Source organism: Camponotus vicinus, unplaced genomic scaffold, assembly GCF_025532165.1.
Source record: "Camponotus vicinus isolate PSW18456_S1 unplaced genomic scaffold, iyCamVici1.0 SCAF_3, whole genome shotgun sequence".
NCBI lineage: Eukaryota > Metazoa > Arthropoda > Insecta > Hymenoptera > Formicidae > Camponotus > Camponotus vicinus.
Window position 1 is genome coordinate 7787909 of NW_028141967.1, and position 21314 is coordinate 7809222.

A 21314-nucleotide genomic window follows, 5' to 3' on the forward strand; every position below is an offset into this window, starting at 1 on the left:
ATTTAGATCATTTTTAATAAATTAACATTCCAATCTCATAATTTCATGTTTAATTTAGTACTTTTTCTTTCTTTGTTCATATTAATTACATTATTTATTTAACTTATTTTACTTTTGTCCTTTGTTTTTACGTAGGCATCGTCAAGATAATGAGATACCGAGACATTTATTATCGCTTTAAACAGCAACCTTTGTAACAGACTCCGATATAAAACACATTGTTATTATATTATCTTTTATTATATACTTTCGCGCTGAAGATGACCCAAAAATAGGGTCGAAACGTTCGCTATCCTCTCTTTGTATGCTTTAATATCAATATTTGTTTGATTGTAATATAAATAAATGTGTTATAACATCGACACTAGACTCGTATTGCCATTATAACTGTTTTGTTAATTTTATATTTCGAGTCTTATATTTATTAATTTTTATAATAGTTAATATTTAATTTATAATAAATTATGCTGCATTTTTACCGCGTTTTACTGTTACAATGATATCATGCTTAATTTTTGCTGTTTTTCTATTAAAATTTCGGACATGGCAAATCCTATTCGTTGTCATATTTGTTGTCATATTGTAATAGCTGTAGAGCGATAATGCTCGATTTTTATTGTATTTTTGTAGAACGATAATGCTCGATTTTTATTGTATTTTTATTTTCATCAGCAGCTTATTCTGATAGATAGTAAGCAAGCAGTGCTTGCAGACGTAGAAATCTACTGTAAAGTCATGATTGGAGATGTTGTCATATCTGCTAACATGCTGCTGGCATTTTGCTCTATCTGGAGGTATGTATATATATATATATATAAATATTATCTTCACAGTTAATATTTGGAAATTACCTTTATAGTCATACGAGAAACGGACATTTCCAAAGGAACAGAACGTAGTTCTCGCTGATATAATGTTCCAGCTTTCTCTTCGTCCAATTTGTTTTTTCTCGTAGAATCCTTCTGAAGTGCATCCAAAGCACGTTCCAATCGCCCACTACATGCATTCCAATTGCTAATATCAGCATACACGAAAGCAATCGACAGGAGCATAAATAACCAAATTGTTCCAAACGATCTGAACTGCATCACCTATAGTGTAAGTGTTATAATTCTTTCTATTACATACAGCATATATAAATAGAAATTTATCAAGTCAAGAAATTCGTATTAACAATAAATATCTCAATTATAAGTATCTTAGATTATCAGATCTCAGTAGCTTTTTTTTCTTTTATATATTTAATAAACTTACACTGAACAATTCGAAAAAAAGGAATTCTGACTGATCATTAACAAATGAAAATATAACTGTTAGATAAATTACATCCCACATATCACAGAACATTGCAGCAATATTGCAACAACATTACTGCAATGTTACAATGTTGATGCAAGCTTTTGTGCTGTATGGGAACATACGTGTTATATTCTATCCCGCATCTGGTATGTGATATTACTGAAACATTACTCCTATATTTCATTTGAAATATTACACTTTTCAACAGTATTACAGAAATATTTCACGACCGTTTGTGCAACACTTCTGCAATGTTTCATTGTCCGCAATCATTTCAAATGCAATCTTGCTGAACAATCACATTTCGGATATTTCAAATATTTCGGCAATATTACTGAAATATTACTTTATTCGTTTCTGGTAAATGAATATCTTGAAAATTTATAAAAATATATAAATATACTCGGTAATAAGAATATTTTAATATACGCAATGAATGAACTATTTCTCATTTATCCATTTAATTTCAAATAATCTACTTAATATTCTGAATCCCAACAAAGGATCCAGAATATTAAACAAATTATTTTAAATTAAGTTAATTCAGTTTAATATCATAAATTAAACTGATTAAAAAGAAAAAGTATATTTGCATCTTATGTTATACACAGGGTTTACCAAAAGTGTGGAAACCCCTTAATATTTCGAAAAATACGCATTTAAAAAAAAAATGTTTCATACAACAGTTATAGGGTTTTATGTGGCGCATTACACAGCAACATTATTATGACCTCGAATAACGTTGTCAAGGTTATGTGAAGGTCACCTCCAACTTTTTAAACGAGACACCCTATATGCTTTTGCATATTCTTGTAGCTTATCTCGAGAGCTTTCCAAAACACTATAATTAAGTTCGTTTTCATTAAGTACTTTCCGAGTTATAAGGCTTGAAATCATTTCTTAATTTTACATAAACCATAAAATATCTAGTAAAATATTCATTTTTCGATTATCTTATCTTAATACTTTTATGTACAAAATAACGAGAGGAATCAATTGGTGTAAAGAAAAAACATAGTTGTTTTTAAAAAAAAATATGTAATTGTAAAAATATATAATTGCAAATTACATATTTTTTCTTAAAAACAACTATGTTTTTTCTTTACACCAATAGATTCCTCTCATTATTTTGTACATAAAAGTATTAAGGTAAGATAATCGAAAAATGAATATTTTACAAAATATTTTATGATTTACGTAAAATTAAGAAATTATTTCAAGCCTCATAACTCGGAAAGTACTTAATGAAAACTAACTTAATTATAGTGTTTTGGAAAACTCTCGAGATGGGCTACAAGAATGTGAAAAGCATATAGGGTGTCCCGTTTAAAAAGTTGGAGGTGACCTTCACATAACCTTGACAACGCTATTCGAGGTCATAATAATGTTGCTGTGTAATGCGCCACATAAAACCCTATAACTTTTGTATGAAATATTTTTTTTTTAAATGCGTATTTTTCGAAATATTAAGGGGTTTCCACACTTTTACCCCGTAAATCCTGTATAGTACTAGTCCTTTAGCGCAATGTGCTTGATTATATAATGCTTCATCATATGCTTAATAATCGCATAATTTGGATTGTTTCTTCTTGTCACGCACCTGGCAATCGCAATAATTTTGACAAATCTCTTTCCATCACACGCTTATACTCGCATGGCTTGACTGATCTTTTTTAATTAATTTCTTTTAATTAATTATTGTGAATATCACAAAAAAATAGAAGACTTTTCTACTTGAGGTAAATATGTCGATGAAGGGAGCCCGCCTCGATTACCTTGACTTTGACATATGTTGTCAAGATCACTGCCCTGAGTAACATCCAAAAGATTTTAGCCGTCGCTCGTTGTTTATTAAAAAGTTATTAACAAAAGAATTTTACAATTTTAATGCTTTTTATCTCCGAAAATATTGATTTCAGAAAAAAAATTTTAAGCAGAAAATAAAGCCGCTGAAAAACTCTACAAAAAAAGTTATATGCATTTTTTTCATAAATCTACTATTTTAGCTGTTATATGAAAAAATAATAATTTTAAATACATTTAATACAATTTAAATTTATATAGAATTTAATACAATTAAAAAATATCACAAATGTATGTGTACACACACACACACACACACACACACACACACGTGGGGGGTGCAAGGGTGGCCTTCGCCCCCCCCCCCTCCTCCCGCAACCACCCCGCCGGTAGGCAAGGTGGACCTCGCTTTACAACTTACAGCATATATCCATTGTGATTGAACTCTTCGCAATGCGTCCCCTACCGGCGGGGTGGTTGCGGGAGAGGGGACCGAAGGCCCCCTCTTGCACCCCCCGCGCGCGCGCGCGCGCGCGTGTGTGTGTGTGTGTGTGTGTACACATACATTTGTGATATTTTTTAATTATATTAAATTGTATTAAATTCTATATAAATTTAAGTACATGCGTGGTCGGAGAAAGAAAAATATTCAAATTTATGTTTATATTTATATTTTATTCAGCAATATTATTATTAATAGGATAAATGTCTCTCATAATTCGAAAAAATGCTTCTTAATGAATATATGCTGCTTAAGGAATATTTCTACAGCTTAAGTCTGTATTATTGTTATGTTTACATATTTCGGACTATAAGCATACTTTGCGTGGAAAATACTTTCGAACTGTGTTTTCATACTATAGTTCTATCTACACGGTGTCAATAAAATCTATATTCTCTTTCTAACTTCTTTTACTAATAACTTTTTAACGAACAGCAAGCGACGGCTAAAACCTTTTAGATGTTACTCAGGGCAGTTACCTTGACAACATATGTCAAGGTCAAGGTAATCGAGGCGGGCTCCCTTCATCAACATATTTATCCTTTTATAGTATAATTATATTATATATGTATATAAAGATGTATATAAAGATAAATGTATATACAGGGTGTTGCATTTAACCTTTACACCTCAAATAACTCCGTTATTTTTACATATACAAAAAAAATGGTAAAGAAAGAAGTTATATGAATGAAAGGGGGACATAAGATGGTGACAATTATTTGACCTTGGATAATCTTTTGAAGGTTACATGAAGATCATCTTCAAATTCTTAGATGGAAACCCCCATTTTTCATTGCATATTCTTATAGCTTACCTCGAGAGCTTTTCAAAACACTATAATAAAGTATTTTTTTATTGAGTACTTTTCGAGTTATGAGGCTTGAAATAATTTTTTAATTTTACATAAACCGTAAAATATCTAATAAAATATTCATTTTTCGATTATCTTATCTCGATATACTTCTCTATCTCGATACTTTTATGCACAAAATAATATGAGGAATCAATTGATGTAATAAAAACACATAGTTATTTTTACACCAATTGATTCCTCACATTATTTTGTGCATAAAAGTATCGAGATAGAGAAGTATATCGAGATAAGATAATCGAAAAATGAATATTTTATTTGATATTTTATGGTTTATGTAAAATTAAAAAATTATTTCAAGCCTCATAACTCGAAAAGTACTCAATAAAAAAATACTTTATTATAGTGTTTTGAAAAGCTCTCGAGGTAAGCTATAAGAATATGCAATGAAAAATGGGGGTTTCCATCTAAGAATTTGAAGGTGATCTTCATGTAACCTTCAAAAGATTATCCAAGGTCAAATAATTGTCACCATCTGATGTCCCCCTTTCATTTATACAACTTCTTTCTTTACCATTTTTTGTACATGTAAAAATAACGGAGTTATTTGAGATGTAAGAGTTAAATGAAACACCTTGTATATAAAGATGAAAAAATTATATTATTATATAAAATATAACATCTGTTATATTACCAAGTAACATATGTTACTTCTATGTTATATTATATTTATATTTTATGTTTATTGGAACAATTACTAATTAAATTAAGAAAAAGAATCTCTTTATAATATAATAAAAAAATAGAGGAAATAATGCACATAGTGTATTAATTTATTTTAATTAAGCCGATATTTAATTAATAGAATGAAATAAAACTTAATATTTTAAGCGATATATAGCAATACACACTATGATTATTTACGCGTCCGTCTACCTTTCCCATCATCAAAGTATCTCCCAAGGCATATCCTGTAGAAACTCGGTGAATTCAAGTCGCCGAAACAGAGCATGAAAGCGTCTCCATTCTGCCTATCGTAAGTGACAATTGGATTGTGTGAAACTAGGAAGTATGATTAAAATTTTGAGTAACTTCTTAAGAATAATTGTAATACATCGAAGTGATATCAATCTATAGATATGATGAAAATATTATTGCAATAAAAAAAAGATAAAAAATAAATATTAATAAAATAAAATGTTTAATAAATTAAAAAAAATTTAATTTATATAATAAAAACAGCATATATATTGTATTGTATATTTTAAATAATAAAATTCATGTACAATTAAGCTATACAAATCCGTTAGAAAATCCGACATACAACATAAAAATATTAAATTAAAAATATTTAATGTTTCCTGATTTCTAGTTGGATAATGGACAATATCATTACAATAACGCACGTATAAAGCATTGTACTCATGTTTTTACAACTTACACAACAGAATCACAAATTATACGAGTTCTTGCTATGGCGAAATTGCATTGTTCGCAATTGTATGCTAATGTAGATTCTAAGTTTTATTCTGGTGCACTCTCACGCTTCATCAATCATCGTGTTCAACAGATGCAATTTAGTGATTAATTTGACATTCACTCAGCTTATTTTTTCTCTTTCTTAATTCTTCAATATATTAATCAAATACGTTAAGGAATTTATATATACATAAAGATGTAAATATACAGAATCATATGAATGGTAATATTGCTGCAATATTTTATATAAGGGATTAAACAATGATACATATAACTAGACCAAAATCATTTAAGCAGTTTTCCTACAGAAAATAAAAATTAAAAAATTTTGCAAAAATTTTTGAAAAAATTGACAAGACATCTTTAACATTTTTTCTCATTTCAATCAATACTATTTTGAAATGTTATAAACTTTATTAAGAAATTGATTATTACCTTAAAAAAAAGAAAGGAAAATAATCAAAGTTATCGTACAATTTTGCTGTCAATTAGTTAGCTTCTCTCTAAGGATTGAATGTGTAGAGTCATTAACTAAATTCTGGTTAAAGTAATCGATGATTAATTTTCAATGTTGCTATTTTTAATAGTCTCTCTCTCTCTCTCTCCCTTCTCTCTATCTCTATCTATCTATCTATTTATCTATCTAGCTATCTATTTATTTATCTATCTATCTACCTATCTGTCTCTCTTTCTCTCTTTAATACAAAATGTATTTGATTTGACATATGAGTTAATCAATAATTAAATTAGTCGAAGTGATTCTTACAATTAGTCTATCTATAAGATATTTGTATTTTTATAAAATTAATTATATTTTATTATTAATATATTATATATCTTATAAAATAATTTTTATTTTATTTTTCATACAAAATATAAGCAATCTCTAAAACTAAGAAAAAAATTTGATTTTTTTTCTTAAGTTTTTTTAAAATCAACATTTTTACAAAAAGATTTAATCTTTTTATAAAATGCCAAATTTTTATAAATTGATATATTATAAAAAAGCTATATTATTTACAAGAAAATAATAATTTTTTATAGAATATTTTTATAGAAAGACTGATAGAAAAACTTTTATAGAAAAACTGAATTTATATAAAAAGCCGACAAATGAGAATATAGGAAAAGTATTATTATCATGAAAAGTTTAGAATTAATCCATATCATATTATGTGATATGGATTAATTCTAAATTGTTAAAAACGTTTTCCTTTAAATTTATTTCTTTTCTTCGCATATTTTTTATCGCTCTAATTAACATAAGACATATAGTTTTGTGATATATATATATATATATATATATATATATATATAATATATTTAAATTTGTATTTTATATTATAATTTTCATTTAAAAAAATTATATGCTTACTTCGTGGAATATTCAGATTGATTTTGTTTTCTGATGACAGCAAATGAATCAGCTGATGTTTGTAACGCACACAAAATCGCTCGTACTTCTTCGCACCGAGACATCGAAGAACAATATGCGATTGAAGAAAGTGCTGCTACTCGTGCGCCGCTCAGATACGCAGCGATTCGCACTGAAATCATTCTTTCCTACTTACAAGCATTGCGTGCTACCATGCAGTAGTGAGAGGTAAAAAGTGAGACAAACTCTACCTGTATATAGGCTACTGTACTTTATTCTAATTAATGTTCGAGAGATATATAATATTTATAAATTATAAATTATATATCGGTTAACTACTTCAATAAACAAATAGTCTAAAGATGGAAAAAACCTTTTTTTCTAATTAAAAATCAAACATTGAAAAAATATTTTTTTAAATTATTTTTTAAATATATTATTAAAAAAATATATATTATTTAAATATATTGTTTTCTTTATTATATTTTTTGTTAATATAATAAGAAAACTAAAGTTTTTGTATTTTTAATTTCTCTTTTTTCGAAAGTAATTTTAATGAATTAATGAGATTTTTGCAGCAAATTAAACATGACATGAATCGAATTATTTTCAGTTAGATACGTAACAAACAGTTTTATTATGCATTTAATTAAAAATTATCTGAATTATGTCATATTTAGTATTTTAATCGCAAAAAATCTCATTAAAACATTAAATTACTTTGGAAAAATTACTTTTTGGAAAAGAAAATAAATTAAAAATATATAAATTTTTTCTTATTATATTAAAATAGTAACTATATTAAAAATTGCGAATTGTATTTTTGCATAATAAAGACAATTCACATTCAAGTTCAATTTTGATTTGTTTTTGGAGAATTTATCTAATATAAAGTAATAACTATATAATTATATAAATATGTATTAGAGTGCAATCTACATTTAAAATAATTAGTTTAAATCTATCATCTAAAAAATGAAAAATAATAAAAAATCAATTTGTAACAATCAAAATCTAAAAACGTTAAATATCTGAAAAAAAAGACAAAAATTTGAAAAGAACAAGACACATATTTGATTTTATAAAAAAAATTTTCTCTTTTTCTACTTACATTTCTACAACAATCATTGTAATGAAAAGGTCGACACAAAATTGGAATATCAGCCTATTATAATAAAAAATATTTAAAAAATCAAGCATATATTGTTATGACTACAATATATTGTTACATTGTTTCCATGTTTTCGGATTAGAAGAGAAGAATCAACAATAACGTCTAACAAATATGTCCCGAAATTACACATTTTAAGGCGTACGATTCAAGTCGAACTGTTAAATTCGAAAAACGACCCAATTGATCTTATGTTTTGTTTCAAATATTTGTTCAAATGATTGTCTTTTTCTTGGTCAAAAAACTAAATCTTTGTTACTTGGAGAAAAGGGAAGGAAGGAGAGAAAAGACAGAATTTTATATAATCCTTCACACAAGGTGAATAAAAGAATCATATTCACTTTTTGCATCTATATTATTTGTAATTCTTATACTGACTATAACTTAAATACGAGATATATAATTCATTAGTGTGTCGCTATATATATATATATATATATATATATATATATATATATATATATATACAGGGTGACCCATTTTAACTTAGGCAGCCAAATAACTCGAAAAATAAGCAAGATAGAGAAAAATGTTTTAGACAAAAGTTGTATGGTTTCGAGGGGGCCATAAGATGGTATCATTGGTTTGACCTTGAAGAGTCATTTGAAGGTCACGTGAAGGTCACTTCAATTTTTTTAAATGGAACATCCTATATATTTTTGTACATTCTTGTAGCTTATTTCGAGAGCTTTCCAAAACACTATAATTAAGTACCTTTCCGTTAAGTACTTTTTGAGTTATGAGGCTTGAAATAATTTCTTAATTTTACATAAACCGTAAAATATCTTGTAAAATATTCATTTTTCGATTACCTTACCTTAATAGTTTTATGTACAAAATAATGAGAGGAATCAATTGGTGTAAAGAAAACACATAGTTGTTTTTAAGAAAAAATATGTAATTTGCAATTAACAATTCCATATTTTTTCTTAAAAACAACTATGTGTTTTCTTTACACCAATTGATTCCTCTCATTATTTTGTACATAAAAGTATTAAGGTAAGATAATCGAAAAATGAATATTTTACAAGATATTTTACGGTTTATGTAAAATTAAGAAATTATTTCAAGCATCATAACTCAAAAAGTACTTAACGGAAAGGTACTTAATTATAGTGTTTTGGAAAGCTCTCGAAATAAGCTACAAGAATGTACAAAAATATATAGGGTATTCCATTTAAAAAAATTGAAGTGACCTTCACGTGACCTTCAAATGACTCTTCAAGGTCAAACCAATGATACCATCTTATGGCCCCCTCGAAACCATACAACTTTTGTCTAAAACATTTTTCTCTATCTTGCTTATTTTTCGAGTTATTTGGCTGCCTAAGTTAAAATGGGTCACCCTGTATATATATATATATATATATAGGAAAATGTATAGAACCCTGCAAAATTTCGAAAATATTAATTTTATAAAAAATTGTTTCGGATAAAAATTGTAGAGTTTAAAAAGAATTATTTACTAATCTTATCAGTTTAGATGATGTCACCAAGGTCAGAATAAAGTCAAAATAAATTTTTTAAATGTGATCCTGAATTTTTTATTGCATTCTTGTATTATTAATTTTTTATTAAAATAAATATCGTAAAATAATAAATTATAAAATTATAGAATAATTAATTATAAAGTATCGTAAAATATTCGTTTCTTGATGATCTTACCTCAATATTTCTATGTACAATGAGAGAATCAATTGATGTAAAAAAAACACATAGTTGCTTAGGAAAAAATCTGTAATTTCCAATTAACAATTATATACATATTTTTGCCTAAAAACAATTATGTATTTTTTTATACTAATTGATTTCTTTTATTATTTTACACATAAAAATAAAGGTAAAAAACATCGAAAAATACTTTATGAGATATTTTATAATTTATATAAAATTAAAAAATTATTTAAGTCTCATAACTCGAAAAATATATGATAAAAAAATACTTTATTATAGTGTTTTGAAAAAGTTGAGTAAGCTATAAGAATATACAATAAGAAAAGAAGATTTCCATTTAAAAAATTTAGTCTGACCTTCACGTAATCTTGATGATGCTGCTCAAAGTCATACCAGTATTACTATGTAATACTATGCATCACTTAAAACCCTACAACTTTTGTCTCATCTTTTTCTAGAATCACAAAAAAGTTTTTAGGGATGATCAATTAAAATAGGACACCTTGTATATTATATTAGACTGCTAACTTTTCGATATTAAAGGTGAAACAAACCATCATTTGGGTGAAATATATAGGTTGAATAAAATATTCATTATAGATTCTATCATATTTATTGAGAGTCCAATGTTAATATTTTCATATTTTCTTTTAGTTGATACTTAAATGTAAAAATTGATTTATAAATATTTTATTCGTATTTAACAACATATAAAAATCATATTATATTCCACTTAACAGAAAAACCCGGGAAAAAAAAGTCCATATAAAATTGGCCATATATGGATTTTGTCAATATCTAATTATGTTTTGCCAAATATAGTCATATATGATATCATATATGAATAAATATTATCAGATCTGAAAATTAAGTACCACTAAGAGTACACCGAAAAAATTGTATTCTTAACTTAAGAATATGCCACTTATCTTTAGAATATATACCACTAAAATAGGCGCCAAGAGGATCCTCTTAAGTTAAGAGGAAAATCTTCTAAAGAGATATTCTTAATATACAGAAAAAAATATTTCTTTGGATTTAATAAATTTTGTTGAAGTCAAATAAATTTAATTATTGGTCTAAAAGTTTTTTTCCGCCTAATTTCAAATAATCTGTTTAATATTCTGAATCCCAACAAGAAATCCAGATTATTAAATAAATTATTTTAAATTCAGTTTGAAATTAAACTGATAAACAGTGATGTCAGAAAGAGGATGCGGCTCAACGTGCACACAGAAAACCTGTGTGTGAGCCGCGTCCTCTCTTTCGCATCACTGCTAAGGGAAAAAAATATACTTTAGATCTTACGTTAATACAAGTCCTTTATATACATTTCATGATAAATATTGAATACGAGAAAAATTAAGAGTGGTGTCGCCGCGTAGCGGCAAATGAAGAAACATGTCGCGCACACGAAAATCGAGTTGCGGCGTAGAAGTCGCAAATTAAGAATATATTCTTATTCATTAAGAATATATTCTTATTTATTAAGAATATTTATTAAGAGGATTTAAAAGAGGACTTTTAATTAATTAAATATATAATGCAAGATATAATTTTTAGGAAAAATTATATTTGTCTATATAAAAAAAGGTAAAATTATATATAATATTAAATGATTATATATAATATCATATATGATTTATATCAAAGCATACATGAAATTAACCTTTGCTTTGGTTTTATACATGCTTAGATATGATATCAATATCTGACTATGTCTGATTGTACAAAATGACGTGAGTTATCTAATATCATTTTTTATGATCAGAAATGGTCAGATGGACATCATATCTAAGCATATACAAAAACGTATGCTCTGATAAAATCATATGTGATATTATATATAATTATATAAGACTGTATATAATTTTACTTTTTTTTATATAAATAGACATGGACTTTTTTTTCCCGGGATAAGCCATAATAAAATGTTTCAATTGTAGCACTCATGAATTATATCATTTGTAAAGATACATGAAACATAATTTTGGAATATTTCCGAAACGTATCAATTGAAATATCTTATTTGAAATATTTCTGAAATAAGCAAAAATAAAATGTTTCAATTGTAACACTTATGAATTACATCATTTGTAAATATACATGAAACATAATTTTGGAATATTTCCGAAACGTAGCAATTGAAATATCTTATTTGAAATATTTCTTAAATAAGCAAAAATAAAATGTTTCAATTGTAACACTTATGAATTACATCATTTGTAAATATACATGAAACATAATTTTGGAATATTTCCGAAACGTATCAATTGAAATATCTTATTTGAAATATTTCTGAAATAAGCAAAAATAAAATGTTTCAATTGTAACACTTATGAATTACATCATTTGTAAATATACATGAAATATAATTTTGGAATATTTCAGATACATATCAACTGCGATATTTCATTTGAAATATTACTGACTATGAAACATTTTAGTTGTGACACTTATGAATTATATTATAAACATAGACATGAAACGTCTCATTTGAAATCTATATGAAGCATTTTGAAACATTGCATATATATTTCATGTTTAGTGGGATGTTACTCAAATCTTAAATGTGTGTATATTTTGAATCATGCAAATCCTGTTCCGCTTCTATCGTTAATCTGCTATCAGAGATTGTGTGCGCAAATCCTTCTCGGTTTCTACCGGCAATCTGACATCAAATTGCATCGTGCAGATTCTGCTCCATTTCTACTGCCAATCTGCTATGATAATTCTGTGCCAATCCTGTTCGGTTTCTGATATCAAATTATGTCAACAGATTTTGTAATATTTCTAACATTCTGTTATCATTATCTGATATAACAGGTTTTGCATACAATCTGCAGTCTTTCTGCTGAAAATAATTGGTAGCAAGCACTTGGAAAAATCTGTTACAACAGATTGAGCTGACTGATATTTTACAAATATTAAACGTTTATATATTATACCCCAGCAAACACCAAGTAACAGTTGTATAACTGTTAGTTATAATTTCTCAGACAGCACAGGACATCCTACAGACATTCATTTTGTCCATTTTACGTCCGCACGTCCATGGACATGAAATGAACGCACATCGTACATCTGATTCCAGACATCCGTTAACGGCCAATATTTGGACGTCCATAAGATGTTCGGTCTTGGACGTCAAAGTTTCGCGCGAGCACACAAGAATGTGTTAGTTCGTTCGTTTACCGCTACGCGACGGGCGATGCGCTATCTTTCTCGTACTTAAGTTTTAGTTATGAGAATTATATAAAGTTTGCAAAAAGGGTAACAAATAAGAAAAATATACTGTTCAATTTAATTTCTGATCTCAATGCAGGAGTTTCAGATATTAAATTGATTTTATATCGGACTAGAGATGTCGATATCGAGAAAAAATATCGAATATGAATATATTTATCAACTTAGAAAATGTTCATGTTAATATCGAATGAATACTCATTATATCGAATAAAATATCGAATAATCGATATTTTTCACAAAAACTACAAAGCTGTTATAAAATTTATTTAATAATTTTATTTTATATTTATACATATATATCACAGTTTATATTTTACTTTATAACATAATATACTTATAATTAGATGACATAAAAAAAAGTATTGCATAAAATCACAGAACAAAAATCACAAAATTATTAAAATAAAAATAATTATGCATATTTTCTTTATGCACATTTGTATCTGAATATGTAATATATTTTTTACGTGACATTTTATATATTAATTTATATTTATTTTATATATTAACTTAAACAAAACAAAAAAATAAAACAAAATAAAATAAAACAAAAATAAAATAAAACAAAAAAAATATACCATATTTTAAAAATATACCATATTTTAAAAATATACCATATCTTAAAAAGATATATAACATAATTTCAAAAAATGTATATGTTTATGTTAGACTGACTATTTAAATATTTCTCATCAAATGAGTAAGGAAAACAGCCTCTTTTATATGACGATTTGTTAATCTACTTCTTTTATCGGTTACGACATTATTAATAGCGGAGACAACTCTTTCTGAAGCTACGGAAGATCCCATTATTGTACAATATTTTAGGCCAACTTCTGCCAATGCAGGAGATACTGCTTTGTAGTTATGCCAATATCTAATAGGATCCTCTGATAATGGAAGTACTGCAGACTTAAAATATAATTTTAATTCAGGTGGCATTTGTGATGTATATGATGATGATTCGTTATCTTCGCCTGAATATTTTAATTTTTCTGCATGCTTTGTCCAAATAGAATTTAAAACTTTTTGGCTTTCTTTAGGTGGATTTTCCTCTAATATTGAAGAAAAATCTTGTTTCGCTATTTTTTTAACTTCCTTGGATATTTGCGATATAGCTTCTGATTGAGAGAGAGAAGAAAAGCTATACACTCTTTTGAATCTAGGTCAAGTAGAGTTGCAATTGCTAAAAGCTTATTTTTTTCAAGAGGTTTATATTTTACTTCAATGTCCTTTAACAAATTTTTTTTTAATTCTATTGCAGCGTTGGTGACAGAATTTAATTCATTTAATGTGTCTCGTATATTGTGACACAATGGCAAAACCATGCTGGCAGTAACATATTTATCAACTGATATCTGAGTAGTCGCTTCTTTAAAAGTGCCAAAATGGAAATAATTTCGGATATTACCTCAATGTGAGATCCTGCCAACATTTGTGGACCATCTTTATGATTTTTGCTAGCTAAAATAGTTCCCAGAATAGGTGTTAGTTTCTCAAATTTGTCTATCATTTCAAGAGTAGAGTTCCATCGAGTAGAGATGTCTTGCGTGAGATATGTTATGTTCCCTTCACTTTTTCCACGCTTTAACTGTTCTGCTCTGAGTTCATCTGATGCAATTGTACTTTGCTAAAGTATGTCACAATCCGTTTAATTTGTACAATTATTTTGTCGAGCTCAGATGTATTTTTTAAAGAATTCTGTACCACTAAATTAGTGATATGTGTAAAGCACTAAATCCATTTTGAATGATCTGAAAATAATTCAACTGCTTTTTGCATGTTAGCAGCTCCATCTGTAGTAATGGCAACTATTTTAAATGAACTTAGAGAATGTTCCTCACATATCTGATTAAAGTGCTCAGCTATAGTATTTGCTGTATGTCTTTCTGTTAGAGGTACTGCTTCCAGACAAACAGATTCAAGTTTATAAGTTTTTAAGTTGAGGAAATGACCTGTTATCACTAAGAAACTTCTCGTTGAGTTTATTATTGTGCAAATATCTGATGTCAAAGATATATAATGTACTTGATCCAACATATCTTTAAGTTGTGATCTGCACATCTTATATTTTTCTTCAATAAGAATTGTTAAAGTAGATCTTGAAGGAATTTTATACAGAGGACAAAGAGTCTTGACAAAATGTATAAAACCTTCTCTTTCGACAGTTCTAGTAGGCATATTATCTTTGCATATTATATTAATCAATGCGTCTGTGATTGCTCTATTTCTTGAACCTCCACTTCCAAAACTTGTTCTTCTATTAAAGACTTCCAACAATGTGCTTTGCGAAGATTGTGATGACATAGGACTAACCCTGCTGGAAATGTTTGATAGAAATCGATAAAAAAAATTTAATCGTTTTTAAGTGTGAATCTTTCACCCACTTTTTACAATAGAAAAGTATTTATTAACGAATCTTTGTAAAGTTCATTAAAAGCAATTAAATGTATGCCATTAAAGTAGATTAAAAGTGATAGATTTTTTTAATTGACTTTTATCATTTTAGTAAAAAAGTTCTATAGAAATCGATTGAAATCAATAAAAAAAATGTCTATCCCTATCGCTGTAAATTGCAATAAAATGAAACAATTAATTTTAATCGATTTTTATGGACTATATGTTTTTTAATTGATTTTAATAAATAGTTTATTAAAATTACACTTTCGTCGATTAGAATCAAATAAAATTTTATCAACAATAATCCATTTCTATTGACTTTTAATTTCTAATCGATTTTAATAATAAGGCTATTCAAATTATATTTACAACGATTGGAGTCCACTAGATTTTTATCGACTCCTATCGATTTCTGTTAGATTATTGCATTTGGGGGTGCACGGGTTAATATCAATAAATATAAATTCACAATTTGTACAGAACACAATATTTTAGTTTATTAATGTCAAACTATCTTGCTATCCTAAATCATCGTATACACAGTAAAGGCTAACATAAAGAAACAGCAAGCATCCAGCCTTGAGCGCTCACGATAACGTTCTGGCAGTGCGAGCCGAGCTAACGCAATAGTGCGGCCAGCGCGCTACCTAACTTTACGTGGGCATTACTGCCCAACATACAAAGACGTGACTAGCGCACACATACATATCAAACAACTTATTATATCTTAGCTATGATAACTATGAGCCATAGATAACGTTAAAGTGCATCAGTACTTTTTACGTTTATTTTTATAATACTTTAACTAAACATTATTTTTTAAAGCTTTAAATTATATTTTTTGTTCATTATATTTTAAATATTTTAATGAAAAGTTTTAAGAATTTATTTAAAGTAACATTTAGTGAGTGCTTACCAGTTTTATATTTATAATCTCTTGCGTATTCTAGTAATCTCTTAATATTGTAAAAAGTTATTTGTATACTTGTGTACAATATTATAAAATTATTATTATAATATGTCAATTATAAGACAAATTTAAATAAGAATTTTCAAATAAATTTGTTCGAACACAACATATAAAAATATTACTTATCCGTCGCTACCTAATCCTCAAGCAAGTCTAACTCTGAACCGACTGGGGAGTAGTCATCTTCTTCTGACATAGCGTTAGGTATTTTAATTGAATTATTTTCTTCATCGCCATCATTATTTCGAATTTCATCTTCGTTTCTTATGAATAATGGATCTTCTTTGTTGATTGAAACATCCTCAACTTCATCCCTTTCGAAATCCTGATTACCTGCGACGTCCTCTGTATTTTCGATGTTTTCCTCTGTATTTTGTTCAGGATTATGAACATCGCTTTTTTTGGGATTGTTTTCTAAGTAACATAAATTAGTGTAAGAACATTGAAAATTATACAGAGATTTATAAATATATTTTTCATAGTTACTCTTAGCTACTTTTGGTGGTCGTTTATAGTAGGCAATTTTTTTGGTAGCATGATCGTTAAAGTTAGAGTATTCTAGTTCATGGTCATACGCTGGTTTTATCTTACTATATACCGTGCTTAACCAGTATGCATAAAAATCTGTTAAAAATATTTATGGTTTAAGACGTAAGTTAATATTTATTTCAGTTACCTTACAATATAAGTAAAGTGTATAATAGTTAAAGTATTAATCGAAAATACAGAAATTTATTTAAAAAAAAAAACTATCTTTAAGATTAAATTTAGAATTTTAAAAATGAATTTAAAATTAAAGTAGTTGCGGATCTATACAGAACTCATTAAAGAGATTACATATATATATATATATATATATATATATATATATATATATATATATATATATATATATACAGGGTGTCCTAGACCACCCGTACACCCCTTTTCTTTCAAAAACTAAGCATTTTAGAGAAAAACGTTTTCGACAAAAATTGTATGATTTTGAGGGGAACATAAGATGGTGTCATTGGTTTGACCTTGGATGGCATCGTTAAGGTGAGGTCAAGGACACCTTTAATTTCTTAAATAGAACCACCTATTTTTTATTGCATATTCTTATAGCTTATGTCGAGAGCTTTCCAAAACATTATAATTAAGTACCTTTTCGTTAAGTACTTTTTGAGTTATGAGGCTTGAAATAATTTTTTAATTTTACATAAACCGTAAAATATCGTGTAAAATATTCATTTTTCGATTATCTTACCTTAATACTTTTATGTACAAAATAATGAGAGGAATCGATTGGTGTAAAGAAAACACATAATTGTTTCGAAAAAAAAAATGTAATTGTTAATTGCAAATTACAATTTGGTTTGTTTAACATCATCTTGGCCCAACTTTTCTAGTTTTACTGATAACATAGCTTCATATTTTTCACGTGGTACAATCTTAAATAAAGAACATGTATATTTTTTTATAATTAGTTCGAAATTGACAAACGTATTAATAAATTAATATGAAAATGCTATAAATAAAAAAAAAATCATTTATTTACTTTTACATTCGTTTCCTGCGTTGAAGAAGCAATTTCACTTTCATTATCAGTAAGTAGTTGGTGACTTGGAATCATTTTTATACGTTTTTTAGCATGTATTTGCTTATCGAGATCATCGTTATTAGCTAAAAACAAATAATTATGTACTTACTTATATCAACTAAAATGAAAAGAATAAAAGCTACAAATCAGTTCAATAGCATTAACTTGACATAAAGATGATTTGACATTTGTATTTGTGTCCATCGTTATGCTGCGCGAAATATTTTTTCTTCGGATCGAAATCTGAACTTTCAAATATATGATCTATTTTCGAGGTGGACACGCGATATTTATTTCCCTGGTGTGGTCCCTCTAAAAATTTTATGTACGCGAACATGGTTGAAAAACAGGTATATTCCTGCAGTAAACACAATACTGATTAACAAACGTTGTTGATTAACACAAACAGTACATAACATTCACTTATAGTTAAAGACACAATAAATATTACTCGAATTTATTAACTTTAATAATTGTTAAATGCGTTGTATACTCGTACGAATGCTACTACTACCTAACCCTCTTCGTTCTCCAACGGACTCGTACAGATACGTGTAAAACAACAGAGGATCATTGAAAAAATGGATAACAGCAGTAGTGACACTAGTGATGCTCAATGTGATGAGCCTAAAAAAAAAAGTTAAATGTTCCCTGGCGGAAAAAATTTTAATAAATATCTAAAGAAATCTACCAAAAGTAAAAAATTATAGATTTCTTTATTTTTTTATATAAATATCTATTTTTTTGTAAATATTTTGACAAAATATTACTACAAATTACAATTTTTACAAAGTAAGAAATTATTATATATTGTTTTTTATAAAAATGTACAAATTTATAAAAAATAGTACAAAAATCTACAAAATTTAAAAATTTAAGAGGAATCAAATCTTGAAAAAGTTAAAATATGTACTTACTTATACAATACTAAAATTATTTACAATAATTATGGAAATCTACTAGAATATACATACCGTAAAACTGTAAAACTTTGAATCTTTTTTTAATTTGTAATTTCTCATAAAATACTACAATTTTGTACATGCAATAACAAGACTGATTTATTTAAAAAATTTTTTAAACAATTTGTACATGCAACTCATAAAAATTTGTAGTTTCCTGTAAAATATTTGAATTATTACGTTGTCATAGAATATATTACAACTTTTTACATAAAAATACAAAAATTCATAGTCTTCTACATATCATGAACGTCTAAAAATCTACATAATTTACTTTAAATTTTTATAATATACAACAATTTTCTATCCAAATCAACACAATCCCTTTTTTTTTTAATTCTTGCGAATATGCATTTCGTCAGTTTTTTAAATAATGGACAAATAAAAAAATTAAAAAATATTTAATAGTAGCTACTATTATATTCTTAAAAAAGAACATTAGAAGTAAATCTTACATCATTACATTATTTTCTTTTGGTTTAGTCTTTTGGTTTATTCGCCGCGATCAGCTGATTGCTATACGCGATGACTGTAACAATCAGTGTGTGTGTGAGAATGTGTACGCGCACACACACACACACACACACACTGATTGTTACAGTCATCGCGTATAGCAATCAGCTGATCACGGCGAGCGCCACACGTAATCGCCTATATCGCGTCGTCCCTGCCTACCTCTTGTACTCGTTCCGTAAGTAGTTAACTATTTTCCTTTATAGTTTAAAAACTAAGCTCCGGGCAAAATTTTGCAAGAGGAAAAATCGTCTTAGAATTCATTCAAGAATTTGATATTTTAAAGACAAACGTTTGTTCAGAATCACCCTGTATATGGAGTTTCATCGACTCGTAGGTCTCTTATAAACAGAATGACCTTTTCTTCATAACAATCATTTATAATTCTGCAAATATTATTGATTACGCCTATTATCCCTGCTGCAATTTCAACAACGGTATTATTTGTCTTTGTACATCGAGTATACGTTTCGCAAGTATATCGTTTTCTGTTATATATCATTTTTTCATATTTTTTGCAGCTAATGATACAACATCCCAATAATTTTGATTCTTCTTTGCTAAGCTTATATGGTTTGCCTAAACCAATTAAGACACAGTTTTGTACTGCACTCGCAAATTTTACCTTGTTTTCAAAAATTTTTTGGCAGAATTGTCTAACATTATCACTAGCTAGAATGTTGTCAGTGAAGTTTATAAGCGATTTTATATACATAAATCTTCGTGCTATCTGCAACATAATGTGGGTAGGGCTTTTTTTCATCAATAACAACAGACGATTTCCATTTTCAAAACAAAAGCAATTAGTTGCCCACAATGGTCCCCAATTTTCAACATTTTTTGTAAGATGGAGTAGAAGGTGGACATTATAAGTCATGGAATTTTTCCCGTAATATTTTTGAAAATCAACTACGTACTTCAATAAAAGTATATGAGTAGTCTGAAGTTGGACAGACGTAATGGAGTTTTGCAATAAAATATAAATTGCTGAAACCAACAGAGCCAGATGTTCAATATACTTAGTTGGTATTAATTCTCGTAGGCATAACATGGCATACCATATCAACCAAGAACGCCATTCCGACGCTTTCCACATTTTTCTTTCATCAATGCTCCTCGGTGTTCGTGTTATACACTTTGGAGGTGTTATTGATGCCAGTCGACGATTTATAATTAATTTTTGATTTGGTGCCCCTGCATAATAAGCTTCTTCTGGTGACGACAACAATAATTCCGTATGCTGCCTAATAGCTCCTAACAGAACTGAATGCATGTAATCAGGAACCATTCCATTAGCCAGATCAAAGAATGATAAATTCATCAATGCAGACGGTCCTAATGCCGCAAACACTGGTATTTTCGTTGAAAGCACGTATCATGTTTTCTCTTATTGATTTGTCGGTGCGATTCGGAGAAACAGTCATACATACTGTATATCTCGGAAAATTGTTAAAAATTTCAGTTTTGTGTTCGCAAAATGTGCAACCATGAATAGCATTCATGCGTTTCATATTTAACATATCC

The 21314-nt window shown here is 27.6% G+C and overlaps 3 protein-coding genes across 8 annotated transcripts in view; 1 reads left to right on the forward strand and 2 right to left on the reverse strand.

Moving 5' to 3' along the window:
* The window catches only part of LOC145968716 (uncharacterized), a 33090-nt gene that overhangs the window by 2748 nt on the left and 9028 nt on the right, over nt 1-21314 (forward strand). For 2 of the 3 annotated variants that reach the window (XM_083094423.1, XM_083094422.1), the window contains exons 2-4: nt 673-794; nt 860-1098; nt 7313-7500. In XM_083094423.1, the coding sequence (XP_082950549.1) occupies nt 7316-7500 (185 nt within the window). In that variant the 5' untranslated portion in view covers nt 673-794; nt 860-1098; nt 7313-7315. The remainder of the gene's footprint in view (nt 1-672; nt 795-859; nt 1099-7312; nt 7501-21314) is intronic. The other variant, XM_083094425.1, reaches the window with a different exon arrangement.
* Nucleotides 438-6102, reverse strand: LOC145968719 (uncharacterized). The gene is made up of 4 exons (XM_083094430.1): nt 5860-6102; nt 5355-5445; nt 852-1091; nt 438-788 (listed from the first exon to the last, which is right to left on the reverse strand). The coding sequence occupies exons 2-4, from the start codon at nt 5364-5366 to the stop codon at nt 723-725; spliced, it is 318 nt and encodes a 105-aa protein (XP_082950556.1). The 5' UTR covers nt 5367-5445; nt 5860-6102; the 3' UTR covers nt 438-722.
* LOC145968707 (uncharacterized) lies at nt 16192-21111 on the reverse strand. 4 transcript variants are annotated; one of them, XM_083094385.1, is made up of 6 exons: nt 19733-20095; nt 18830-18942; nt 18274-18398; nt 17983-18166; nt 17223-17360; nt 16192-17150 (listed from the first exon to the last, which is right to left on the reverse strand). In XM_083094385.1, exons 1-4 carry the CDS (start codon nt 19735-19737, stop codon nt 18080-18082), a joined length of 330 nt encoding a protein of 109 aa, XP_082950511.1. In that variant the 5' UTR covers nt 19738-20095; the 3' UTR covers nt 16192-17150; nt 17223-17360; nt 17983-18079. The 4 variants fall into 4 exon arrangements, with proteins under 4 accessions (XP_082950511.1, XP_082950513.1, XP_082950510.1 ...); XM_083094387.1 differs by having other exon boundaries at nt 16199-17150; nt 18274-18673; XM_083094384.1 differs by adding an exon at nt 19290-19434 and having other exon boundaries at nt 16275-17150; nt 18274-18942; nt 19953-21111.

Excerpts from the sequence above, each read along its gene's own strand:
- LOC145968719 (XM_083094430.1), bottom strand. Across the intron at positions 789-851 it reads TTTCTCGTATGACTATAAAG|ATAGAGCAAAATGCCAGCAG; the intron begins GTAATTTCCAAA and ends ACATACCTCCAG.
- LOC145968707 (XM_083094384.1), bottom strand. The coding sequence starts at position 21,111 with ATGAATTTATCATTCTTTGATCTGGCTAATGGAATGGTTCCTGATTAC.